This window comes from Bufo gargarizans, chromosome 11 (genome assembly GCF_014858855.1).
Source record: "Bufo gargarizans isolate SCDJY-AF-19 chromosome 11, ASM1485885v1, whole genome shotgun sequence".
Classification (NCBI taxonomy): domain Eukaryota; kingdom Metazoa; phylum Chordata; class Amphibia; order Anura; family Bufonidae; genus Bufo; species Bufo gargarizans.
This window is the reverse complement of record NC_058090.1, coordinates 98984620-99010688: the sequence shown is the minus strand read 5'-3', so window position 1 is coordinate 99010688 and position 26069 is coordinate 98984620. Positions and strand designations below refer to the sequence as shown.

The 26069-nt window shown below is 46.0% G+C and overlaps 1 protein-coding gene across 8 annotated transcripts in view; it reads right to left on the bottom strand.

The window, feature by feature from the left end:
* Nucleotides 1–26069, bottom strand: part of MEF2D (myocyte enhancer factor 2D) — a 124335-nt gene that overhangs the window by 2887 nt on the left and 95379 nt on the right. For 3 of the 8 annotated variants that reach the window (XM_044272786.1, XM_044272787.1, XM_044272789.1), the window contains 8 exons: nt 21664–21867; nt 11113–11250; nt 9562–9772; nt 9426–9482; nt 5270–5460; nt 4645–4662; nt 3925–4057; nt 2633–2801 (listed from right to left, as the gene is read on the bottom strand). In XM_044272786.1, coding sequence (XP_044128721.1) covers nt 2633–2801; nt 3925–4057; nt 4645–4662; nt 5270–5460; nt 9426–9482; nt 9562–9772; nt 11113–11250; nt 21664–21867 — 1121 coding nt within the window. Of the gene's footprint in view, nt 1–2632; nt 2802–3924; nt 4058–4644; nt 4663–5269; nt 5461–9425; nt 9483–9561; nt 9773–10806; nt 10942–11112; nt 11251–21663; nt 21868–26069 lie in introns of all 8 variants that reach the window. The other 5 variants (XM_044272794.1, XM_044272791.1, XM_044272790.1 and 2 more) reach the window with 5 other exon arrangements.

Sequence of the window (26069 nt, the reverse complement as noted above, 5' to 3'; positions counted from 1 at the left end):
TCACTGACAAGTATAGGACATGTTTCATTTGTTTTGCTGAGCCGTGTAATGGAAGAAAAGGGCCCCATAGATGTGAATGGGACAGCATCTAATCCGTGAAAAAACGGATCTGCATTTTTGCGGACAGCACTGATTTTGAGTTCTGCATCAGAAACTGAAATTATTGGGCACATTAAGTTCAGTTCAGATATTCGCCTGCGGCACCAGCACAAACCCCACCTCAGTTCTGAGAGGTTGTTCCGTGAAGACAATTTATCCCTCATCACCAGGGCAGTGGATAAGTGTCTGATCGGCAGGCGTCCCACCCCTGGGGCCCCCGCCGATCATGGGAACATGATCTGTGTTCTCCCTGTTTGGATGGATCGGTAGACAAGCATGCGTGACTGCCTCTCCATTCCAAAAGGGGAACACGGCCCCTGTTCTTGTGATCGCTGGGGGCCTCAACGGCCAGACCCCCGCCAATCAAACACTTATTCACTGCTGCTAGGAATGGAACGATCCCTTTAACTGCAGGAAAGCAAAATGGCGGCTGTCCAGCAAATAAAAAATACCCAGAAAGTATGAGTTGTGTGGGCAGAAGGGACTCATGATCCATCTCGATGCACAAGTGGGTTCACAATTAGAGGGATCCACGTGAGGATTCCACCTCTTTGTGAATTCAGAAAACTGGCAGAACCAGTAAAGAAGTGTAGAGTCAGGTGTGCCCCTCCCGATTCGCCCAGTTCCCTCCCTGTGATGGAGAACCAGCCCTGTACATAGGAGACGCCAGAGCTCCCAAAGGGCAGGAGGTGATATTTAATAAAAGGTAATTAAAGGCACCTCCTGGTCTGTGAGCAGCCGACAACCTCCCTCATCCACAGGACCCGAGAGCTGGATATATTAGTGCAGCCATCAGAGGTCTTAACTCTGCAGAAGACCATCCAGCTCTTGTCCATCTCACTTCCTCTCGCTCTGTCTTGCACCTGCTCCTATCCCTCCATCTCACGCTCTATATCAATCTCCCCTGCTCCCAGTCCATCTATCCCTCACGTTCTCTATCACTCTCTCTCCATCCATTGCTCTCCATCTCGCTCCAGCTCTCTATCCATACATCTCTTGATTTCTATCTATTTTGCACCCAGTCTCTATCAATCCATCTCTCACTCATGCTCTCTGTCCATTCATCTCTCGCTCTGTCTCCATCTCACTTCCTCTCTCTCTATCCATCCATCTTGCTCCCGGTCTATTTCTAAGGTGCTCTCTACATATATATATATATATATATATATCCATCTCACACTCTCTATCCATCATCTATCTTCCTCTCTCTATCCATCCATCTCATTCCTGTTCTCTATCGATCCACGGGACTTACTCCACTTCTCTGTCCATCTTTCACTCTATCTATCCATCATTTGCTCACTGTCTCTACCCTTCTCTTGCTCCTGCTCTCTACCCATCCATCTCTCGCTCCTGCTCTCTACCCATCCATCTCTCGCTCCTGCTCTCTATCCATCCATCTCTCGCTCCTGCTCTCTACCCATCCATCTCTCGCTCCTGCTCTCTACCCATCCATCTCTCGCTCCTGCTCTCTACCCATCCATCTCTCGCTCCTGCTCTCTACCCATCCATCTCTCGCTCCTGCTCTCTACCCATCCATCTCTCGCTCCTGCTCTCTACCCATCCATCTCTCGCTCCTGCTCTCTACCCATCCATCTCTCGCTCCTGCTCTCTACCCATCCATCTCTCACTCCTGCTCTCTACCCATCCATCTCTCGCTCCTGCTCTCTATTCATCCATCTCTCGCTCCTGCTCTCTACCCATCCATCTCTCGCTCCTGCTCTCTATCCATCCATCTCTCGCTCCTGCTCTCTACCCATCCATCTCTCGCTCCTGCTCTCTATCCATCCATCTCTCGCTCCTGCTCTCTATTCATCCATCTCTCGCTTCTGCTCTCTATCCATCCATCTCTCGCTCCTGCTCTCTACCCATCCATCTCTCGCTCCTGCTCTCTCTATCCATCTCTCGCTCCTGCTCTCTATCTATCCATCATTTCCTTACTGTCTCTACCCTTCTCTTGCTCCTGCTCTCTACCCATCCATCTCTCGCTCCTGCTCTCTATCCATCCATCTCTCGCTCCTGCTCTCTACCCATCCATCTCTCGCTCCTGCTCTCTACCCATCCATCTCTCGCTCCTGCTCTCTACCCATCCATCTCTCGCTCCTGCTCTCTACCCATCCATCTCTCGCTCCTGCTCTCTACCCATCCATCTCTCGCTCCTGCTCTCTATCCATCCATCTCTAACTCCTGCTCTCTATTCATCCATGTCTTGCTCCTGCTCTCTATCTGTCCATCTACCCAACTTGCTCATGCTCTCTATCTGTCCATCTTGCATTGGGTCTCTACCCATCCATCTTACTTGCTCTCTCTATCCATCCATCTCTTGTTCTTGCTCATGCTCTCTATCTGTCCATCAATTACTCACTCACTCTCTCTATCCATCCATCTCTCGTTCTTGCCATCACCAATCTTGCTCGCTCCTTCTCTCCATCTCATTCCTGCTCTCTATCCATCCATCCATCTCGCTCTAGCTCTCTGTCCTTGGAATTACAGGTGCCCTAACCCAGCAGTAGGGGGCAGTAGAGATACGTACATCAGGTTACTTAGTGACACGGGAACCATCTGCTGCGCGTGGTGGTGCTGTTGATGCTGCTGCTGTTGCTGCTGCTGCTGATGCCAGGTGGACATGTTGCCTAATGACAAGGTTCCTGGAGAGGTGAACGTGGAGAGCGATGCCAAGTCTGCGCTGGTCAGCTGGTAGTCTGCAAGAAGACAATCAGTAAGAGGTCTCCACAAAACATGGGCAGATGCTGCCATCCTGAAGGGCAGAAGACAGACAGTATTTTCTTAATATCCCCTTAGAGGGGTTCCCCAGACCCGGGTATATAAAGCCTAATCAGTGGGTAACGCGTAGTTATGCACCTTGGGTTTCAGTTCCTCGTCATTTTCTAAATCTCTGCTTGCTGTCAGTAAATGCAATATAAGCACAGCCTGGAGTCGAGGAGTTTACCTCAGCTAGGCCAGGGCAGTTTTCAGTTGCCAAATGTAAGTATGTCTCTATTCACTGACATGACAAAGAGATCTTGAAAACAGCAAGGAGTGAACACACATAAAATCCCCCCCAATTTTTTATTTATCAGAATGTATGGTGCCCACTGCAGGAATGTTCCACTGCTTCCTATGGGGGGCCTCCCGTGGCATAGATCTGTTTCCAATTCCCGATGACCCGACGGTTTATCTCAGCACTCTCATGTAATCCACAAGCGGGCAGAGAAATGGGGGGTGAAAGCCAGAGGCCTCCTAAATGACACAAACACGTGTAGGCCTTCTCATCCGTGACGGAAAGACACATGTGCTACAGGAAGGTCGCACAGGTCATCCTGCTTCCTAATACAGGAGCTGACCAGCAGAGGGCGCTGTAGGCAATCCTATGAGATGTTCTGCTCTGGCCGTTTACCAGGCTGATCTACGTGGCCGTCAAGCGTGACTTTCTTTAGACTGCACCCTCCGTCCCTCGCCTGGGCGTACATGTGACGATGACATCTCACACAGGATCTCGTAGGTCCAGCTCGGGTGTAAGAGAGACCTGCAACGACCCTACTCTAAATTGTGACAAGAGAGGCAGCCATAGGCACTTGACGATAAGCTGATCCCAAAGCTTGCGATCCCTAGTGATCGACTGTAATCTAATCCTGCAGGAAGTGTTCCGTGTCTCTGTAGCGCCACCACAGTGAATACATGGTATTACACAGTGCTCACTCAAATCAGGTCCTTCAGGGCAAGAGACGCTCCAGATGAGGATTCCGACCACAGCACCCCCCCCATGAGGACATTAGACTGACCGCTACGCTTCTTGTTAAGCCCTCCACCATCCAAATGACATACCTGTGTTGTAGGCTGTGGACATGGCAGAGAACGGCAGTCCATGATGTGACAGTAAACTGGGTGTCGCCACCGATACGACCGGCGTGGTCAAGGAGTGAGCCGCTTGGGAGACTCCTAGCCTCTGTGTGTTCTGCTGAGAGGGGAGAAAAGGATAGACAATGGTTGACTCGGGAAGAGGACTCCCATTATCCACCACACCATGCAGGAGAGGGCCTTCCAACCCGCAATGATATAACTATGAACCTCATGCATATCTAGACACAATGGCGGCTGAGATATACTTTATTACACTTCTCTGGTGGAGATCCTTGACCTCCCACACACCCTCAGCAGTTCCTTGGTGGAGGCAGCCGAGGCGGTGAACTTCCTCCCCCCAGGAGATCAGACAATGAGCCTTTCATGCCCCTGGATCCTCACACATCCTTGGTGTGAATAAGAAGGCATGCTTCCTCCAGACATGACAAAAAGAACGCCCCCACCCTCCTTCCCCTGCTCATGTGACTACCAGTAATGGAAAAGCTGACCCATGGGAATCTGTACAGTATTATTATTATCATGGAGGCAAGAGACATGAGAAACCTCATCATCATACAGGTTAGCTTTCAAATTAAGGAACTGGCCACTAGGGGACACTGTTCCGCCAGCCAGAACTTCACTAAGACTACAGCAGACACAGGATTCACACTCGGCCATGAGAGCAAAGCAAGCAGAGACACTCACCATTTCCAGATCCTCCGCCTGGATGCAAAAAGCAGAGTATTGAAAAAGAGAGAGAGAAATGTGGCCTGTTAGACAGAGAAACTGAACACAAAAGAAGCTGGCCAGAATGAACACGGTACAAGCTACACAACTACTAGATCCAAGCTTAAAGTAGAACTCCCGCCAATAGGAGTTTCCCACAGGCTGAATATTTTTATCCCCAGTCTTCCCGCTTTTCTAGAAGTCATACCAATGATATCAGATGTCTGTATGCACTTGTCCTTTAAATTAAAGGGGAGATCTATATCACTAAAAAGTCTATTTTTTTTTCCATTTTTCTATTTCTCCTGCTTTCCCAACACTAATTTGGTGTAAAGGGTGTAGTAGAAAGATTCTGAGGCGCAGGAGAGGGCATCAAAGTTTTACCCCCTCTATTGGTAATATTAGTCATTCTGTGACATGGTGGTCACAGGAGAAGATTTAGAAAACCTCTCTTTGTTACCCATGGCAACCAATCACAGCACAACTTTGACTCTGAATGAATACAAGCTGTACTGTGATTGGCTGCTATACATCCCCCCCTATTATCAGATCCCTGCAGCCCCGAGACATCCATAGCCATTCTGTGAGGACTCCTGCTACTCACCAAGTGATGCATTAACCCCTTGCCGCCTTGTGAGGTGATAACGCGCAGGTCTGGTTTGCGGCTGTTGGCTCCGAGCTGATTGTTCTGGGATGGAGGCGGAGGGGATTTGGCTGGGATGACTTTACCCAGGGAGTTCCCGTTCGATACTGGTATGAGGCCCGGAGAGGCTCGCGCACTGATGTAGCCATTGCCTACAGAATTGGGAAGGAAGAGGGGAAAACCGTGTGATGTGGCGGCAGCCATTTTGTAAAAAAAAATAAAAAAAATTTAAAACTTGTTGTCCATAGCAACCAATTAGAGTTTAATTTCTCACAGTGCTCTTGCAATGTGATTGATATCACTGTCCTGTCAAAATGGCTGCCTCCGTCTATACAAGAATGTGCCTTGTCGCTAGGTGCTTTTTCAATTAACTTTATTGACACAATGTACAGGAGGGTCAGCAGGCTTTAAGCGTGTAGCAGGGATGAGGTGTCTGCCGAGAGGCCGTTCCCTCGGGGTCCTCCAGCCATACTCCAGTTTCCTGCAGCGGGCAGGAAGAATGTAAGGAATGCTGGGTGACGTCAATGGTGACATTCATAGAACCGGCCCCGCCAGAATGTGCAACAGCTGACGGGGATCCCACAGCCCACAGGGGGGCACAGACTTTTCAGATGGGAGGACTGCTTTGTTTAAAGGGGAAACCTGGATTGGACTAGAACTAACCATGGCTCCGCCCACTACAATAATAACTCCAACTGGTGATGTCCCATACTGGGGCCGGTCAGAGGGACCCGCTGGGAGGAGGAAGTGTCCTAGGAAATGGCATTTAAGTCCCGCCCACAAACCAGCCAGCTTGTGCACATTTGTATACCTGCTCCCGCCTTTTTTATTGGCTCCACCCCTTCCCAGTACGCTTATACACTAGAGTGATTTTTTTTTTTTATATATGAGAGGGAGGACATATTTATTGACTCCTTGGGTTAATTTCAAGATCTCTGCTTGCTGTCAATAAATGGAAACCTTCAAGGTTTACATTTAATCAGCTGGAAAACCAGCCCGGCTCACACAACTGCAGTTCGTCACAGTGTATCAGGGCAGGCAAAGCCTCTTGAAGCCATCTCAAGTTGTGATAGTTTGTTACAGTTTATCAGGTTGTGCAGACTGGAAACAATTGTTACAAACCCTCAGCTGTGAGAAGTATTAGGGCTGCACCGGTTGGAGCCCATGTATTTTGGGCACTGTGATTGGCTGTTGTGGGTCAGTTTTACTTAAGTTTACATGAGAGATCTTAAATTAGTAAAAAGTGGACAATCCCTTTAAGGGATGCTCAGGTGACACGGGGGGGGGGGGGGGGGGGGGGGTAGAATTCCTGGCTGCTGCCTGTCATCTGTCTGTTATCCGCACGACCAGTGGAAATCCATCTGACACGTGTGAGGGGGTCACCCGCATACTGGTGTCCAGTATGATTAGTGGGAGAGGAGACGTGAGCGCCTCAGACAGCAGCGTGAAAGTGGCGTGGGGGATAACGAGGAGGGGGGAACCCAGGTCTGGATCAAATCTAATAACGCTAATGAAATCATATTAATCAAAGCAGCAGCGTAATTAGATGTAATGCCCGTCTGGGTGAAACCGGGGACTCTGCAGTAACCCTTCAATGGCCAGACCGAGGGATGGCGTTACCCATAGCAACCAGTCACTTTCTAAGCATCCGCTAAGGAACCCATAAGAAGGAAAACATAGGTCGCTCGGGGCAGCAGAATCATATAAAAAGGCCACTAACCACGATTTTTTTCCTTCTCTGTGTCCTTATCAAAACCAGTGCTAATCAGAGCTATTACGGACAGGCTGCTGGGCAGTGCCACATGACCCATGTCTCTGTTTACTGCCTGCAACTCTGACAACCCCTTGCCATGTGCTTTCCATGTCTTTCACTTGCCCCTGGTACACATCACTACCATTAGTCTCCTTCCCCCTCTGGTGCTATAAACCATTCCCCAGTAAGTTCCCTATTCTGTTTCCTTCCCCCTCTGGCAGCTGTCTTAGGCTTAGGCTACTTTCACACCTGCATTTTTTCGCTGGATCCGGCAGGGTTCAGCAAAAACGCTTCCGTTACTGATAATGCAACCGTCTGCATCCGTTATGAACGGATCCGGTTGTATTATCTTTAACATTGCCAAAACGGATCCGTCATGAACTCCACTGAAAGTCAATAGAGAACGGATCCGTTTTCTATTGTGTCAGATTGAGTCAGAGAAAACGGATTCGTCCCCATTGACTTGCATTGTGGCTCATGACAGATCCGTCTTGCTCCACATCCCAGCTTGCTGCGATTTGCTCTCCGATAAGGGAACGCAACCAAACGGAACGGAATGCAAAACTAAAGCGTTTTTTTCCCCCCGGTATTGAGACCCTATGACGGATATCAATACTGGAAAATAAAAAACGCTAGTGTGAAAGTAGCCCAAGTCAGTTTCCTTCCCCCTCTCGCAGCTGTAAACATGGTCCCCAGTAAGTTCCCTAGTCAGTCTCCTTCCCCCTCTCGCAGCTGTAAACATGGTCCCCAGTAAGTTCCCTAGTCAGTCTCCTCCACTCCTCTCATCAATTATATAATCTCAAATTCACTAGTCAGTCTCCTTCCCCCTCTCGCAGCTGTAAACATGGTCCCCAGTAAGTTCCCTAGTCAGTCTCCTCCACTCCTCTCATCAATTATATAATCTCAAGTTCACTAGTCAGTCTCCTTCCCCCTCTCGCAGCTGTAAACATGGACCCCAGTAAGTTCCCTAGTCAGTCTCCTCCACTCCTCTCATCAATGATATCATCTCAAGTTCACTAGTCAGTCTCCTTCTCCATCTGACAGCTTTAATAGTCTGTCTCCTTCTCCCTCTGGCTTCTGTAAATATAGTGCCCAAATCATCACTAAGTCAGTCTTCTTTCCCCTCTGGCAACTGTAAACATAGTCTCCAGTAAGGTACCCAGTCAGTCTCCTTCAATATAGTCCTCCGGAAGGTATCTAGTCAGTCTCCTCCCCCATCTGGCAGTTCTAAATACAGATTCCTTGCCAGATAGATAACTTTACCATGGATTCCTAAACAGTCAAAAGAACAAGCACTTGCTCTCCAGCAGTGATCTCCTCAGCTTTCCTCTTGCACAGACGCCATTTTGTTTTGTGCACCATTTTCTAGCAAAAGTAATAATACTGCACTACTGTGTGTGTGCACGCCATAACGTGAAATGTACATAGATGGTGTCACACCTCCAGTCCTGCACCAGCAGCCGGGAGATCTCCAGCCTGCTGCACTCGACTACACTAATTACAGGGCTCTGTAGATGAGCTGCTAATTACCCCAGCTAATACACGCCCACCAGCCGGATAACGAGGCACTGCTCCCAGGGGGAGAGGTAGACAAGACGCAACGAATGCCAGTACAGATGGGGAAGGAGAAGGACCTCCATATTAAATTACTCCTTATGGGACTGCACTGTCACAGGGAGACCCCCCTAGAGGATACCCAATATACACAATTCTGACAGAGGTGATGTTGTCTGCCTCCTCGTTAACGGGCCGTGGGGGGTGCATGCTCCACCTCCATCCGTCTCTGACCCATTTCTCTCCTTACATCAAGTTGCCCCCCAGCCACATACAGTCCCGTCTTCCTAAACCCACAGGCAGAGGTCTCAAAGGAGAGCACCATCCACTAAAACACTCTGTGCTGCTGGAATCCTTTCAAATACATTGCAGCGCTTGGAAAATGTAAAAAACGTTTTTTAATATCCGATTCCTAGGCGGAGATACGATCCTTTGAATTTACAGGCCCGAGGCTGCACTACTGAGGCATTCTGATTTTCAGGAGTAGTGTTGCCTCCAAACCGAGAGAAATCAAGAGACGTGTTGTTCTGAAAATCTCTCAGTAGTGCAGCCTCAGGCTTTGGGCCTCTAACGTCAAGTGATCATATCTCGGCCCAGTAATAAGATATAAAAAAACGGCTTTTGCTTTCTTAATGTTCATGAAAGGGTCTTTTTGATTTTCTCCTTTATCGTGTCTACCCTGCGCGTAGTGGGCAGAGTCAGGACCACCTAAGAAGGATCCCAAGACAACACTGTCCTGTCACTGGGATACCCGGTCAGTAATCCTACCCGCCATGCAGAGCAGTGAGGGATCAGTGGCGCCACACTCACCTACAGGGCTTGGACAGGTTCCATTAGAATTGTTAAGGTCTCCCCCGAGCATCGCTCCTGTAGATACAAAGAGAGCAGGTGAGTAACGCGAAGTCCACGCCATAGACGTGCCTACTGCGTCCCGATACTCACTTACCTGCGCTGGCTGGCCTCTGAGGTAGCCCCGGAGACACTGTGTTCCTCTGCAGGGTCTGTGGCTGCGGTGACAGGAGCCGGGGGTCCGTGAGCGAGGCCGTCATCAGAGACTGTGTGACCAAAGACCCCCCGGGGTTGCTGAACTGCAGTGCGTTCTGATTGGTCACCGGTACAGTAACGGGCATAGCGAAGTTCGGTGCAGGAACTGCAGACTGAAGACACAAAACCAGATTAGAGCTCTGACAACCAATGCAGGAGAGTGGTGTCGTAACCTATGGCAACCGACAAGAGGGTTACGACGCCATGGGCAGTCATACAATAAGTGGGCACACACTCTGCGTCGTCATCATCATCATCATCACACCCCACAGCAACTGGAAAGAATCCATGCGTTATGAGTAGAAGGGAAATCCCATTAAATTGCAGGGCGCTATTTTATCCTCAAGATGGCGGCTGTTTCTGAGCTATGGTTAAGAGGTTAAACTTTGGGGAGATGGGGGGGGGGGCCGATTAGGAGCTTCAGCTGCCACGGAAAAAAAGCCACACACAAGATTAGGACACGTTTGTTATGGGTTAATAACAGGGACCGGATGAAGGCCATTTTATGGAAGACCCTTACTCCTCTGGTTCATAACAAAAGAGGCCATTTTGGAACATCAAATCTCCTGGAAGTTGACAAAATGGCCGACTTTGCCGTGCGTCGGTAACGAAGGCTCAAACTGCTTTATATCTGTTCCTTATGTGAGGTAACCAAGGCCAATTAAGCAGAGCCATGCAAGCGCACACCCGTGATCCTGTAACCCCTCAGCTCTGGTAGGGGGGTCTTCCGACTCACCCTAAAGATGGAGGGTTAGGTTCTGTATTTACATGAAGCAGCACTGCAGGTTCCCAGGCCTACACCATGGCGCCACCCAGTGTGACCATGCAGGCCCTGCTGTAACGGTCACTATGTCAACTGGAGAATTAAAGCATAACTCCACCCAATGGCTAAAAATTCAGAGGTGACAGCAGTTCATCCCAGTATCCCGCTCCCTCCATATCACAGTCACAGGAACCTAGGGAGCTGAGATATGAGGGGCTGTTTGAACGACATTGCTGAAAAGGCACAGGTGGACTCCCGTGGCTGTGATATTGTGGTCGGAGTCGTGGATAATGAGCGCCGACGGCCCAGAAGGTGGCCGCCATGTTGGGTCCCGGAACGTGCAGTGCTGCATTGGCCTGTGGCTCCCTCCCCCGCGGTACTCACTGCGAGTCTATAACTCTGCATCATTTTATCAAACTCCTCGTCAATCTTTTTATATTTCTCCTCCGTCTGCGGAGTCAGCGCAAAAACCTCGTCCGCGTCCGGGCTCTCGTACTCCCTGTGCTTCTTGTTCAGCGCCTGCTTTTCCGGATTCGGTGGGAGGGGGGGGGGAGGTGATATTTTTGGGATTTTTTTTTTGTTTTCCATTTTTTGTTTATTGAGGGACAGAGGGAATGAGGGACAAACAAAAAGAAAAAGAGAGAGAGAAGAAGAGAGGTGAAGAGCGGTTGATAGCAGCCAGGTACTTACACCGTAGCGTTTGAATAGAATGTCCAAGTCCTCGCTGGCTTTGCGATATTTGTCTTCCATGAGGGGGCTCTGGTCAATGGAGTCATCCCCGTCCGGTTCGGGGCTGTCGCACCCGTTAAAACCTTTCTTTCTTAATGTCTGAAATCACAACCATAAAAAACTCAGCTCCGAATCTCTCCACCCATTGTGTGTCTCCAAAGGGCGGCCATTTTGCTGACTACATGATGACTATTGATTGGTCTCCCAGCTATGTGTGTATAGATATGACTGTGCCTCACCGACCTCCAGGACGTTCCGCCTGCCTCAATGCCGTCATTAGCTAAGTCTACAAAATGGTCGCGATAGCCTGACCAAACCCACCCAGCCTTCCACCTTTATACATTTCTATAGTCATGGCCAGCTTTGGTGGAGGCTTTTATTAGTATTACCGATTTTTTTCAGTCATACTATCATGGAATAGCGCCACACAGTGCATAAATAATACTGCTATATGGTGCCTATATAATAATAAGGCTGCACAGCTTTTCCATACTACCCATAATGGAGGGGGAGCAGGGCAGTGAATGCCCCGGGGTATAATCGATAGGCCGGTCATTGCATGGTGATATTACTCCACACATTACCACTACATATACTTCCACATGCGATAAATGGACACCATGTGTCTGTATGTAGGGGTACAATAAAGCTTGTTGAAACGGGCAGAAGACGTCCATTTGGATCACCTTTTCCTGACTGAGGGGAATTATGAGGGGGTTAATAACGCTGCTTTATCAGTGTCCGGCCAGGCCGCCATGAAATTCCTGTCATCCGGCAGGTCTGACCCTCCAGAATATCTGATAATCTGCTGCTAAAAATAAGACATTTTTGAATAGAAAATGCATAGTCAATATGGTGGGAGATTTATTAAAACTGGTGCAAAGGAAAACAACCAATCAGATTCCAGCTTTCATTTTCTAATAGAGCTCTGAAAAATGAAAGATGGAATATGATTGGTTGCTATGGGCAACTCAGCCAGTTTTCCTTTTCATGGCCTGACAATGGTTAGAGCAGCCATGTCATCCGCTCAGGTAAAGGTGGCTAAATGGACATCTTCCGCCCGTTTCAACGAGCTTTATTTATATCCCCACAAACAGACACGTCACATGGCTGAGGTAAACAAACCGCTAGCGGCCCCCCTCTACTGAAGGGTATGTGCTGGTCTCCACATGGGGGATATTTTGTGTCTGGGCCCCTCCGGTTAGTTCGGCTCTAACGCTTCTCCTGAGTCGTATCCTCCGACGAACCAAAATAAAAACGCCACCCCTCTCGCTGCTGCCTCAGCACAGCGTCTCGGCTCGGACCAGATACATAATTGTAATGAATTCTTGCCTCGTTTGCTGACTGTGGAAAAAAAAAAAAATTTGCTCTGCAGCTGTCGGCTTCTTTTATTCTGTAAATTTGGCTATTTTTATGTGCAGAGGCATCCTAAAATAAACGCGCCACAGTCGATAAGCATGCGGAGTGGGGCTGGAGCTCGCTGATGTCACAGGACTCTTCCAGTGATAGAGAAAATGATCAATTTCTTGTATTTTACACAAAAAAAAAAAAAACATAGGACAATGTAGCACTTAAACTGCGCCACCTACTGAGCAGGACGCTAAAAAAAGTTTTAAAAAAAACAACGATAGACAAAGATACCCCTGACTGGAGATCTAATGGCGGCCATATTGGTTGTCACTCAGCTTTCCCAGAGACAGGTCTAGCTGCAGACAGCCATAGACAGGTGGTGCTTCTGCCAGAGTGGATGTCACCCAGCTTTCCTGGGATCAGAACTGGGCAAATAGGGCCACACGTGGACAATGCCAGGGTATACGCCACATGTGTGACAGTCTCCGCCGCATCGAGTCAATGTGCTCCTGTCCTTCGAGGTCAGCTCTCCGCTGCTGGCATGTAGGGGGCTCCACAGGATAACATTTACAGGGCGCTCTGGCAATGCCAACGTTAAATGGCAGTCACGGAATCTCTTAAAATCTCCTAATGGTTTCCTGCTGCTTGCGACCCGGCATTTAAGTAGAGTGCAAATGGCGATTAAATGCATTTAGGATTTTATGAGCGGGTGCTCGGCTCGCCTCATGTGCACTTAGGATACCAAAGATCCTGCTTTCTGCGTCTGGGCATCTGGGCAGGATGTACTCAGGCACAAAGTGAAAAGTTTCTGACAAGGTGCCCACTCCATCATCACCCGTCCCTAAACCCAACTTTTTCCATTTCTCAGCAAAATGGCTGCCACCCAGCTTTCCCGGACTAGGATAGCTATTCTGATGGAGTAGTAATGGTAGCCATTTTGGTTGTCGCCCAGCTTTCCAAGGAACAGATACTCTTTATAACAAGTGAGGGGGGCACTTATTGTCGTTGACCGCTGTAAAGGGCGGCGGGGATCCCGACACTGGCCGTATATATATCCTCCAAACAACTCAGACTCACAGCAGACTGCTAAGTGAACAGATTTGTTCATTTCAGCCGCATAAGCGCACACCAAGCACGTCGGCCATATGGACCCAGGACATCTGCTGGAGGCACAAGAACAGCACTAAGGAAGTCTCTCAGGTGACAAGACGACTCCATGAGCTCAGCCGCCAGCCTCGCGTGCACTCCCTAACTTCTAAACTTCTCAGACTTGAGTCCTCCAAGCAGGTGCAGGAAAATACTAAACCAGAGAGCAGAGGGAAGTTAAAGGGCAATGCCACCTCCGAGCACCATTTTACATAGACAGTCTACCTAAAATGTTTACCCACCATGTGCATACATTACTAATCCTGAGTAACATCCTGTATTATACCCCAGAGCTGCACTCACTATTCTGCTGGTGGGGTCATTGTGTACATACATTACTTATCCTTTACTGATCCTGAATTATACTTCAGAGCTGCACTCACTATTCTGCTGGTGAAGTCACTGTGTACATACATTACTTATCCTGTACTGATCCTGAGTTACATCCTGTATTATACTCCAGAGCTGCACTCACTATTCAGCTGGTGCAGTCACTGTGTACATACATTACTTATCCTGTACTGATCCTGAGATACATCCTGTATTATACTCCAGAGCTGCACTCACTATTCTGCTGGTGCAGTCACTGTGTACATACATTACTTATCCTGTACTGATCCTGAGTTACATCCTGTATTATACTCCAGAGCTGCACTCACTATTCTGCTGGTGCAGTCACTGTGTACATACATTACTTATCCTGTACTGATCCTGAGTTACATCCTGTATTATACTCCAGAGCTGCACTCACTATTCTGCTGGTGCAGTCACTGTGTACATACATTACTTATCCTGTACTGATCCTGAGTTACATCCTGTATTATACTCCAGAGCAGCACTCACTATTCTGCTGGTGCAGTCACTGTGTACATACATTACTTATCCTGTACAGATCCTGAGATACATCCTGTATTATACTCCAGAGCTGCACTCACTATTCCGCTGGTGCAGTCACTGTGTACATACATTACTTATCCTGTACTGATCCTGAGTTACATCCTGTATTATACTCCAGAGCTGCACTCACTATTCTGCTGGTGCGGTCACTGTGTACATACATTACTTATCCTGTACTGATCCTGAGTTACATCCTGTATTATACTCCAGAGCTGCACTCACTATTCTGCTGGTGCAGTCACTGTGTACATACATTACTTATCCTGTACTGATCCTGAGTTACATCCTGTATTATACTCCAGAGCGGCACTCACTATTCCGCTGGTGCAGTCACTGTGTACATACATTACTTATCCTGTACTGATCCTGAGTTACATCCTGTATTATACTCCAGAGCTGCACTCACTATTCTGCTGGTGCAGTCACTGTGTACATACATTACTTATCCTGTACTGATCCTGAGTTACATCCTGTATTATACTCCAGAGCTGCACTCACTATTCTGCTGGTGCAGTCACTGTGTACATACATTACTTATCCTGTACTGATCCTGAGTTACATCCTGTATTATACTCCAGAGCTGCACTCACTATTGCACAACAGCCTTACCTCGTTCTGTAAATGATAATGTCAAACACTGGTATAAAATTAATGCATACATTATATGTAATAAAAATCTGCCACATCTGTGATGCTTTGATCGGGTATTACTGTTGTAATTCCAGATCCAGCCTCGGGGGGCAGTGTTATATTACAGAGTTGTTCACAGGACAACTGGAAGCTCTCACCTATAACCACTAAGCACAAACAAAGAAGGATACACAAGTTATGGTGTAATACACGAACTGGTCCGAGGTGTAGGACTACAGGCCCCATCAGGCACATCTAGGTTGTAGCAGTATTCGGTTATACCCAGCTCATTCTGCTTCACTGAGCGAATCCCATTTTTCCTGACTTAAAGTGACAATTCCTTTGTCCGGCTGATCCCAAAATATATCCGGCGCCCAACAGCTGCGCTGCGAATCCTTATCACTGGCACCCAGGCCATCGAACAGAATAGTGCTGACGAGCGCCTGTGATAAATGCATTTCGTTAAAAAAATTGGATGGCGAAAAAAAAAAAAAGGGGGGGGGGTAGCTACAAATTTTATTAATGTCATCTAGTTACATCATAAGTTCAGCACTGCTGAAAACTGTTTATTTGCAGGTTCTTATAGCAACAGGAGGCTGGGGTGCAGCTGGCCAAAATGGGGGTCCTGACCAAAAATCTATGGGGAGGGGTCACTTCCTGCCATGTGTCACATAGATGGACCTCTTGATACTGTCAGATATACGGTAACTCATATGCCTACTTCCCCTTTAAAAAAATATATATATTCCCTATTGTCATAATGCCAAGCGAGCCCGCATCCTCCACCGTATTATAAGAGGGTGCTCCCTTCCTGAAGCTGCAGAAGCCATGGGATGTGTCTAGTGGTGCTACTCAGCCTACAGTGAAGCAAAGTGGTAGTACCGGCAATAGCCAGTGGACTGGAGCGGCGCTGTTTGCAGAAGGAAGCAGCCGTGTTATTTCTAACATGGAATATAATACGGGGGTTTTGAAGTCATTGTATAAAGACCACCAGAGTGGAGGAGTCCATCATGGCAGGATGATTTGATCCCAGTCTGTGTCTACGACTCCTCTATGCCGGATAGACCAGCGTCTTCGGCTGTGATTTCATACAGTGTGATAACGGGCCTTCTCATGAAAAATAAATGAAGATGAGATGATTCCGCCTCTGTCGCTGACAAGGTAAAGCTGGAATTAACCCCGCCACTGCCAGGGGGAGCTCAGAGATCCTCCTGGCAATCTCAGGGTTAGAGCCGAAGAGAAGAAGGGAGGGGGATGGGGGGGAGCTGAAGAGATAAAGTGACATGAGAAAGGTCAGACAATGACATTCAAAACTCTCTCCGTCACCGTGGAGGCTTCAGCGAGCAGAAATGAGACTTACACAGTTCAGAAACACCTATCATCATTAATGGCCACCTTTGTACAAAGCAAGGAGAGCAGGTCTTCTACATTAAAAGCTTCAAATTATCTTACAAGGAGATCTCAACCTCTTCAAGATCACCAAACACGACATAAGATGGAACCACTAAGCGTTAATATACATACAGACCAAGAAGCCTTTTTGTTTCCTTGGTATCACTTAGTAGACCACAACTAACTTCTACTATTGCCGCTAATCAGGTTCTTTCCTCAGGGATGAAGGTTCAGGATATGCATGACTCAAAAAAAGCAAGACTCGAAAAATAAGCAACTCATCAGCCATGGCTAACAAAACCAAGGCTCCACTACTTTAGACTTACTAACTTTCAACTAAATTTTCATGGATGGTGATTGTTTCTCCAGGTTGTCCTCCTGATCAGCATGACCCAAAAAAGGAATTAGCTCATCAGCTGTAACCCCTGAGACCAGGGCTCCTCTAGTTTAGGCTTACTAACTTTCAACTACATTCTCATGGATGGTGGTTGTCTCTCAGTGTTGTCCTCATGACCAGTAAGGCAAATAACTGATCTATAGTATCTAGACATTAATGCCCACCAACCAACTGGCATTTTAAAGGGTTGGGTTTTCTGAAAACAGCCAAAAGAGATCCTCAAACTTCAGAAAGCGATGGGATCAAAATAAACCAAGGCAAAGTTTTAAGGTCGACAGTTCATTTTCAAAAAAAAATTCTGCTCATTCCTGAGGTAATCTAGGCCTTTACTGGAGTCCTCCTGACACTTTCACTCATTGACTCATCTGTGGACCATCACTAGGCCAGAAGGACCATTAGCAGATACCAAATAAGGAAATTAGAAAAAATACTCAAGAAATGGACTCTCCAACGAGATTGGTGGGTAAGACACCGCCACTAATCTGCAACCAAATCCCCTGACACCATCCCCCTCACCAGTACACCTCTTTCGCACTTGCTCATCACCCATCCATACACCTGTACGTCTTCAGTCTGACATTTTAACCGGGAGCTCTTCAAAAATTCAGATGGAGCTGGAATGTGATGGGGAACAGCAGGATGGTGCTAATTAAAGAGCGGCACCCCTCGTCTCACCAGCTGAGAATCTCGCCTAAACCCGCTCCTCTTATACTCTATTAACCCTTTAACAATAGGTGCATTGAAATGGAGTAAATTAACCTCACAACGGTGGAGGTGTTGGAGGTGGAAGAGTCAACCACTTCAGGAGGCAGCACGTGGTTTGAGAAGAAAGTGGATAAAAATGCCTATAAATGGACTATTTGCATCCACATTAGGGGCAAATTCAAAATGGCTTCCCAGAAGAACACACTTGCACTAGCTACACAATATAGCTTGCCGGTCTCCAGTTCCAATGGTAGGCCAACCGCTGAGTTAAGTTGGACAGTAGACCCTTAACAGGTTCTCATCAGTAAACTAGGTAAGTAAGGGTTTGTAGGCGATGATGCCGCCATACTCAGCACCACTATATGAAATCTCGGAGGGGTGTTGATATTTCACCATAAACAGGAGCAGCTAGTAAACAGTATTCCGCCCACAGCTCCGACTAATAGAGCTAAAATGTTATGCTTGATCATTTCGGGGCCTTCTGAGAGTTTCGGCATTAGTATTATTTAAATATGAGTTGGAGTCCGCCCTCCTCAAGTAATAAGCGCCTGCTCCCTTTAATCTTGCAGCGGGGAAGCGAAGTCTGCCATATGTATATAATGAGACACTGAAAATGCAGTGAGTAAGAAGAATTGTAGGAGGCAATTACTGGTGAGGAGCAAAGGGCTGATTTATATGTTGGTGTCGGCTGTGGAAAGAAAGAGTAGGGGTGATGATTGCGCACAAACGACCCCACTGATTCACTGCCAGATGCTGGGACTGCAAGGGTGAACATGGACCTACCCACTAAACAACCACCTTCTAGAAGATTAAAGCACAGACTTAACACTATGACACCCATCGTCAACCTACAAATGTCGGTGCCTGGAAAGAAATCTATATCTTCTAGCTGAGATGGGCCACAAGCTCCAGCAAACTTCGAGTTCATATGACTTTACACAAAACACAAGCAACAATTTACTTATATTTATCACCTTACAAATAATCTTCAGCTTTAGGAAATAAAAACTTTACATGCTGATATAATACTGCCCCCTATGTACAAGAATATATCTACTATAATACTGCCTCCTATGTACAGGAAAATAACTACTATAATACTGCTCCTATGTACAAGAATATAACTACTATAATACTGCTCCTATGTACAAGAATATAACTACTATAATACTGCCTCCTATGTACAAGAATATAACTACTATAATACTGCCTCCTATGTACAAGAATATAACTACTATAATACTGCCTCCTATGTACAAGAATATAACTACTATAATACTGCTCCTATGTACAAGAATATAACTACTATAATACTGCCTCCTATGTACAAGAATATAACTACTATAATACTGCTCCTATGTACAAGAATATAACTACTATAATACTGCCCCTATGTACAAGAATATAACTACTATAATACTGCCTCCTATGTACAAGAATATAACTACTATAATACTGCTCCTATGTACAAGAATATAACTACTATAATACTGCCTCCTATGTACAAGAATATATCTACTATAATACTGCCTCCTATGTACAAGAATATAACTACTATAATACTGCCTCCTATGTACAAGAATATAACTACTATAATACTGCCTCCTATGTACAAGAATATAACTACTATAATACTGCTCCTATGTACAAGAATATAACTACTATAATACTGCCTCCTATGTACAAGAATATAACTACTATAATACTGCTCCTATGTACAAGAATATAACTACTATAATACTGCCTCCTATGTACAAGAATATAACTACTATAATACTCCTCCTATGTACAAGAATATAACTACTATAATACTGCTCCTATGTACAAGAATATAACTGCTATAATACTGCTCCTATGTACAAGAATATAACTACTGTAATACTGCTCCTATATACAAGAATATAACTACTATAATACTGCTCCTATGTACAAGAATATAACTACTATAATACTGCTCCTATGTACAAGAATATAACTACTATAATACTGCCTCATATGTACAAGAATATAACTACTATAATACTGCCTCCTATGTACAAGAATATAACTACTATAATACTGCCTCCTATGTACAAGAATATAACTACTATAACACCGCTCCCTCCAGACATGAATGGTTAGGGAATTTTCCCATAAGAATGCCCTTGCTCTTTCTCCGCAGGCCTCAGACGGTCTCATTTTCCTCCCTGACTGCTATAGTCTCCAATGAGTCAGACATTTTGAGACCTTGGCCTCTCTCTGCTCTTCACATGTAAATATTTCCCTGGAACACAGTACGGTATTACGCAGTCCGGGCCGCTCACGCTGGTGTTTCTGTACTGGACGTTTGCTCGCTCATCAGTTGCTCGGTTATACGAGCCAATTATCACAAACGAATATCCCAATGAAGGCTTCTTCCTGATCATCATGCAGTCTAATAGGTCCTGAAGGCCCTTTTACGCTGGATGATGCTCCTTACAGGCCCCTGTAAAAGGTCCGGTTGTTGTCTACAGACATGTGCCATGAAGAGGCTGGAGACCATGACATATCCCCTCGAAGGCCGCTCCTGCACTTTCTGTGCTTCCTTCAATAAACTTTATTTACAAACCCAGAGTGTCCAGTCAGATTTTATATGGCGACTAAATGAGGGGGAGGGGGGGGGGGGGGGTTACATAGTACGTCAAAAAGGGTCGTTGATGGACTAACCAAAGCAATGAGGCCTCAATGTCGCCCCAGCCTGTGACTGGGGGACGCCCTCCGTTTTCACTGTCCCCCACCTGGAGCGGATCCTTCGATGACGAGGTTGTGCTGAGCATCTTGAGATGTGATCCCTCCAGGGGAGTCGATCCTCAGCACCCTGTCAGGTGTCCCGGAGTAGGCATGCAGTACGCCATGCTCCCACTAAACTCACCTCCTGCCCCCATCTTTGTAATATTGGCTCCTTCCCTTTTTTAAATAAAGTTATTTAAAGTGCTGCACACAATGGCGGTATTTATAACCAGCATTTCACTTTTCTCTTAAGAAATACATTACAAAGGAAGGTGGGCCTTTACTAAAAGACACCATGCTAAGACCCCCCTCCCCCCGCTCCCCGTAACACAGATTAGGCAGTAATTTCTCATCTTCCTATATAAGGCAAGCTTCCCCGGAGACCAGGATACAGAAGTGCTCGCCCGGTTATCAGGCAGATAAGGCCTGGACTTTCCTTATCGTTAGAATAGCAACTTTAGCTCTTAAACGCGTCGCCAGCGATAGCCCTGGGGGCAGGGGTGACGCCCTATCAGCTCTAAAAGCCTGCTCTGATTAGATACAAAATGGCCGTTATTGAAGCCAAGGGCCCGGCTAGGCCGAGTCTGGATTCCAGCTTGTCTGCGGTGCCTCCAGTCACCTCAAGGAAAGTACTATCATCGCAGGGTGACGTCAGGGGACAAAGGGCACTGCGGGCCATGAAAGCCATATTCTACAAATCATTAACCATTTCCTGCCTGAAGACTCATCCTGGAATACAATGTAGCGGGCTTATTATTTGGCATCGCCGTCTCTCAGTCTGCACTGGAGCCAATAAAGGAAACGAGGATCGGTCTGACCTAGGTTTACCAGACACGGACGTCTATCAGGCCGACAGCTTTACCCTCAAAAGGCTCCATCAGTAAGAAGAACAGAAAACTTCTTGGCCAATCCTGAGATGACCACATCACCAACTAGTAATGCGGCAGACCACGCGAGTCTTCACGACGCTCCTGGTTGGCTAAAACAAGGGGGCGGTTGGCGGACCCGTCACACAGCTTATTTATAGCCAAAAACGGACCCTTTCCTCAGGTGCAGTGTCCCTTTAGGAAACAGAAGCCTTACAACCACAACTCCCATCATTGTCTAAGGCGGAGCTACTCACACCAACCAATCAGAATTTTTAATGGAGACATAACTTAAAAGAGTCACCAATTCTCAGGACCTACGCTGCCCCATGACTGGTTACCATGAGGAACACACCCAGTCTGAAAAGATGCCCAGCTCACCTCTATTATGTCTGCGTTAGTCCGACTCTCGTGGGGCTCATTGTACTCTGTGTATTTCAGCAGCACTTTGTCCATGTCCGTGCTGGCATACTGGAACAGTTTGTTTGAGTGGTTGAAGATGATGAGAGCGATCTCACAGTCACACAGGACGCTGAGCTCATAAGCCTTCTTCATCAGCCCAAATTTACGCTTTGTGAACGTCACCTGTGGGAGAGATAAGGTGTTAAATGTGTCAAAGGTCTCGTCGTGACTCTCCATACCACCTATATAATACTGCCTCCTATGTACAGGAATATAACTAGTATAATACTGCTCCTATGTACAAGAATATAACTACTATAATACTGCCTCCTATGTACAAGAATATAACTACTATACTACTGCCTATGTACAAGAATATAACTACTATAATACTGCCTCCTATGTACAAGAATATAACTACTATAATACTGCTCCTATGTACAAGAATATAACTACTATAATACTGCCTCCTACAGAATATAACTACTTAATACTGCTCCTATGTACAGGAATATAACTACTATAATACTGCTCCTATGTACAAGAATATAACTACTATAATACTGCCTCCTATGTACAAGAATATAACTACTATAATACTGCCTCCTATATACAGAATATAACTACTATAATACTGCTCCTATGTACAAGGAATATAACTACTATAATACTGCTCCTATGTACAAGAATATAACTACTATAATACTGCTCCTATGTACAGAATATAACTACTATAATACTGCCTCCTATGTACAAGAATATAACTTACTCTACATTACCTGCTCCTATTGTACCAAGAATATACACTTACTATAATACTGCTCCTCTCGTACAAGAATATAACTACTATAATACTGCCTCCTATGTACAAGCATATCAACTACTAAATTACTGCCTCCTATATACAAGAATATAACTACTATAATACTGCCTCCTATGTACAAGAATATAAACTACTATAATACTGCCTCCTATGTACAAGAATATAACTACTATAATACTGCTCCTGTACAAGAATATAACTACTATAATACTGCTCCGATGTACAAGAATATAAACTACTATAATACTGCCTCCTATGTACAAGATATAACTACTATAATCCTGCCTCCTATGTACAAGACATATAACTACTATAATACTGCCTCCTACTGTACAAGAATATAACTACTATAATACTGCTCCGATGTACAAGGAAATATAACTACTATAATACTGCCCTCTATGTACAAGAATATAACTACCTATAACTACTATAATACTGCCCTATGTACAAGAATATAACTACTATAATACTGCCTCTATGTACAAGAATATAACTACTATAATACTGCCTCCTATGTACAGGATATAACTACTATAATACTGCCTCCTATGTACAAGAATAACTACTATAATACTGCCTCCTATGTACAAGAATTATACTACTATAATACTGCCTCCTATGTACAAGAATATAACTACTATAATACTGCTCCTATGTACAGAATATAACTACTATAATACTGCTCCTATGTACAAGAATATAACACTACAATACTGCCTCCTTGTACAAGAATATAACTACTATAATACTGCTCATATGTACAAGAATATAACTATATATATACTGCCTCTATGGTACAAGAATATACTACTATAATACTTGCTCCTATGTAAAGAATATAACTACTATAATACTGCTCCTATGTACAAGAATATAACTACTATAATACTGCCTCCTATGTACAAGACTACTAAATATGCTCCTATTATAAACTACTTAAACTGCTCCTATGTACAACAATATAACTACTATAATACTGCCTCCTATGTACAAGAATATAACTACTATAATACTGCCTCCTATGTACAAGAATATAACTACTATAATACTGCCTCCTATGTACAGGAATATAACTACTATAATACTGCCTCCTATGTACAAGAATATATCTACTATAATACTGCTCCTATGTACAAGAATATAACTACTATAATACTGCCTCCTATGTACAAGAATATAACTACTATAATACTGCCCCTATGTACAAGAATATAACTACTATAATACTGCCTCCTATGTACAAGAATATAACTACTATAATACTGCTCCTATGTACAAGAATATAACTACTATAATACTGCTCCTATGTACAAGAATATAACTACTATAATACTGCTCCTATGTACAAGAATATAACTACTATAATACTGCCCCTATGTACAAGAATATAACTACTATAATACTGCTCCTATGCACTAGAATATAACTACTATAATACTGCTCCTATGTACAAGACTATAAGTACTATAATACTGCTCCTATGTACAAGAATATAACTACTATAATACTGCCCCATGTACAAGAATATAACTACTATAATACTGCCCCCTATAGACACAGGTATATACATTTTGTAATAATGCTGCACATCTGATACTATAGTGCCGTGTGCAGGTAGAAATAATTGTAAGCTGTGTAGGTGGATGTAGTTAGCAGTGTGTTTTTCTCGGTTGGTAGATTAATTATGTCTGATTGGAGAGGAGGAATAATTGAAGCCCTATATTCGGAGCTCTCTGCTTTGATGCAATGTGCAATAAACCATTAAACGCTGCTCTTTACACCTGAAATCCCCATCTCCCGATCGAGCATTTGATAACCGCGCTCGCTCATGCCCGCTGCGCGCTCGGTGCTGGTTTAATTAGGCTAAAGCACTTCATTATTACAGGCAGGAGGCGAGAATGGAGATGAGATAAACGCTACATGAAGTAGACATTATGGAAAAATACCCTGCAGTGAGAACACGGGATCGGGCAGGCTGAACGCCCACATGCCCGATCCTTTCTACCCATGACATCAGCCATTCGCGGAGGGCTGGGACACCCCTGTACACAACAGATCGGCAGCCTTGTTGAAATCGGCAGGTTCATCTAATGTGCGTGGGCCCCTTTAAGAAATTCAATGGCGACTACTTCAACTCCGCCTCCCAGGCATGGTGACGCCTGAACAGGTAACTAGTCCAACAGCGCACCCATTCAACATACAGCAGCTCAGATCCAAAAACTCTTTGGGTCAGAGGATGCGAGATAAGCCTAGATCTAGTTAAACCTCCATTTTCTGGTTTGGGGTGGAGGTGCACTTTAACTAAACAGAGGTCCTTCTGCAGATACCGAAATATCTTAAGGTGTCCATTGACTGCATCGTATAGGTGACAACTGTGTGGTACCAGTTACTGATCATGGATTAAAAGGGTTGTCAAGGGATTTTACCCCCGTGGCTGTTTTCTTCCAGAAACAGCGCCACCCCTGCCCTCAGGTTGTGTGTGGTACTGCAGGCTCGTCCATATTAATTCAGCAGAGCTGAGCTGCAATACCAGACACAACCTATGGACAGGTGGAAGGAGCGGCCATGTTTTTCTCCACCCTCCTTCCCAGAACCAGGAGACATGACGGCGCAGTGTGACCTATTTAAGCTTGCCAGGGAGTGAGGAAAGTGAGCAGCTAAGCGCACAGCCTGCTCGCGGTGGCGTCTAGGTGATGCAGGGTTGGACATGAGCAGCCTCCCTGCGGTCACGTGTGCGCTCACGAGGAGCGTGCCCTATAATTCATCCTTCACCTTCCAGTCTTATGTGATGTGACAGTTGCCAGGGGAACGCTCCCAACAGCGAACATCTTGCGCACACAAGCACGGCACAATCTGCTTACAAACAAAAAGACAGCCATATGCAGAGCGCGGCGGCAATGAAGGTCTGCGAGCCTCCAGAGCTGCACCCACAAAACGCTGGAAGGCAACTCCATCCGTGAGGCTTCTACATGCAGGAGGCTCTGCCCAGGAGAGGGTTAATAATACCGCAGGGAACGCGAGGGGAAGTTTTATAAAATGCATCGGAGGGGTCACATGGCAATGACTCTGCTCCAGAAGAGAACGGACTCTTTACTGCCGCCTACAGGTCACAGCACAGTTTTCTGCCTTCTGGAGGAGAGCTAATTTGCATACTGTTCCCAGGATGCACTGCCTGCAATACTCTCTCCATCAGATGGATCTCCATGAGGAGAGCCGGTGTAACAGACGGCGGGGGTGATCTCTGGCTCGCTCCCTCCTCACAGCTTTCCCATGGCCGCCAGTATCAGAATCCAGCGTCTGGAGATAATGTGCGGGCAGGAGCCGGCCTGCCTGTTCTCAGGATGTCGCCTCAGCCAGGCCCCCGTCTGGCCTGCCCGCCGTATCGTGCAGCTGCACTATGTCGCCATCTTACTAGGATCTCTAGGGGTCCCCCCCAGCCCTGGATGTGACCTCGGCAGTATGTCCCCCTGTCGTCTCATTGCTGGATCTCTCCTTGTCAGCTGCCGGAGCCCTCACCCTTCTCAGGTGTCTCCGGGGCCCCTCACAGTGGTCTCACCCA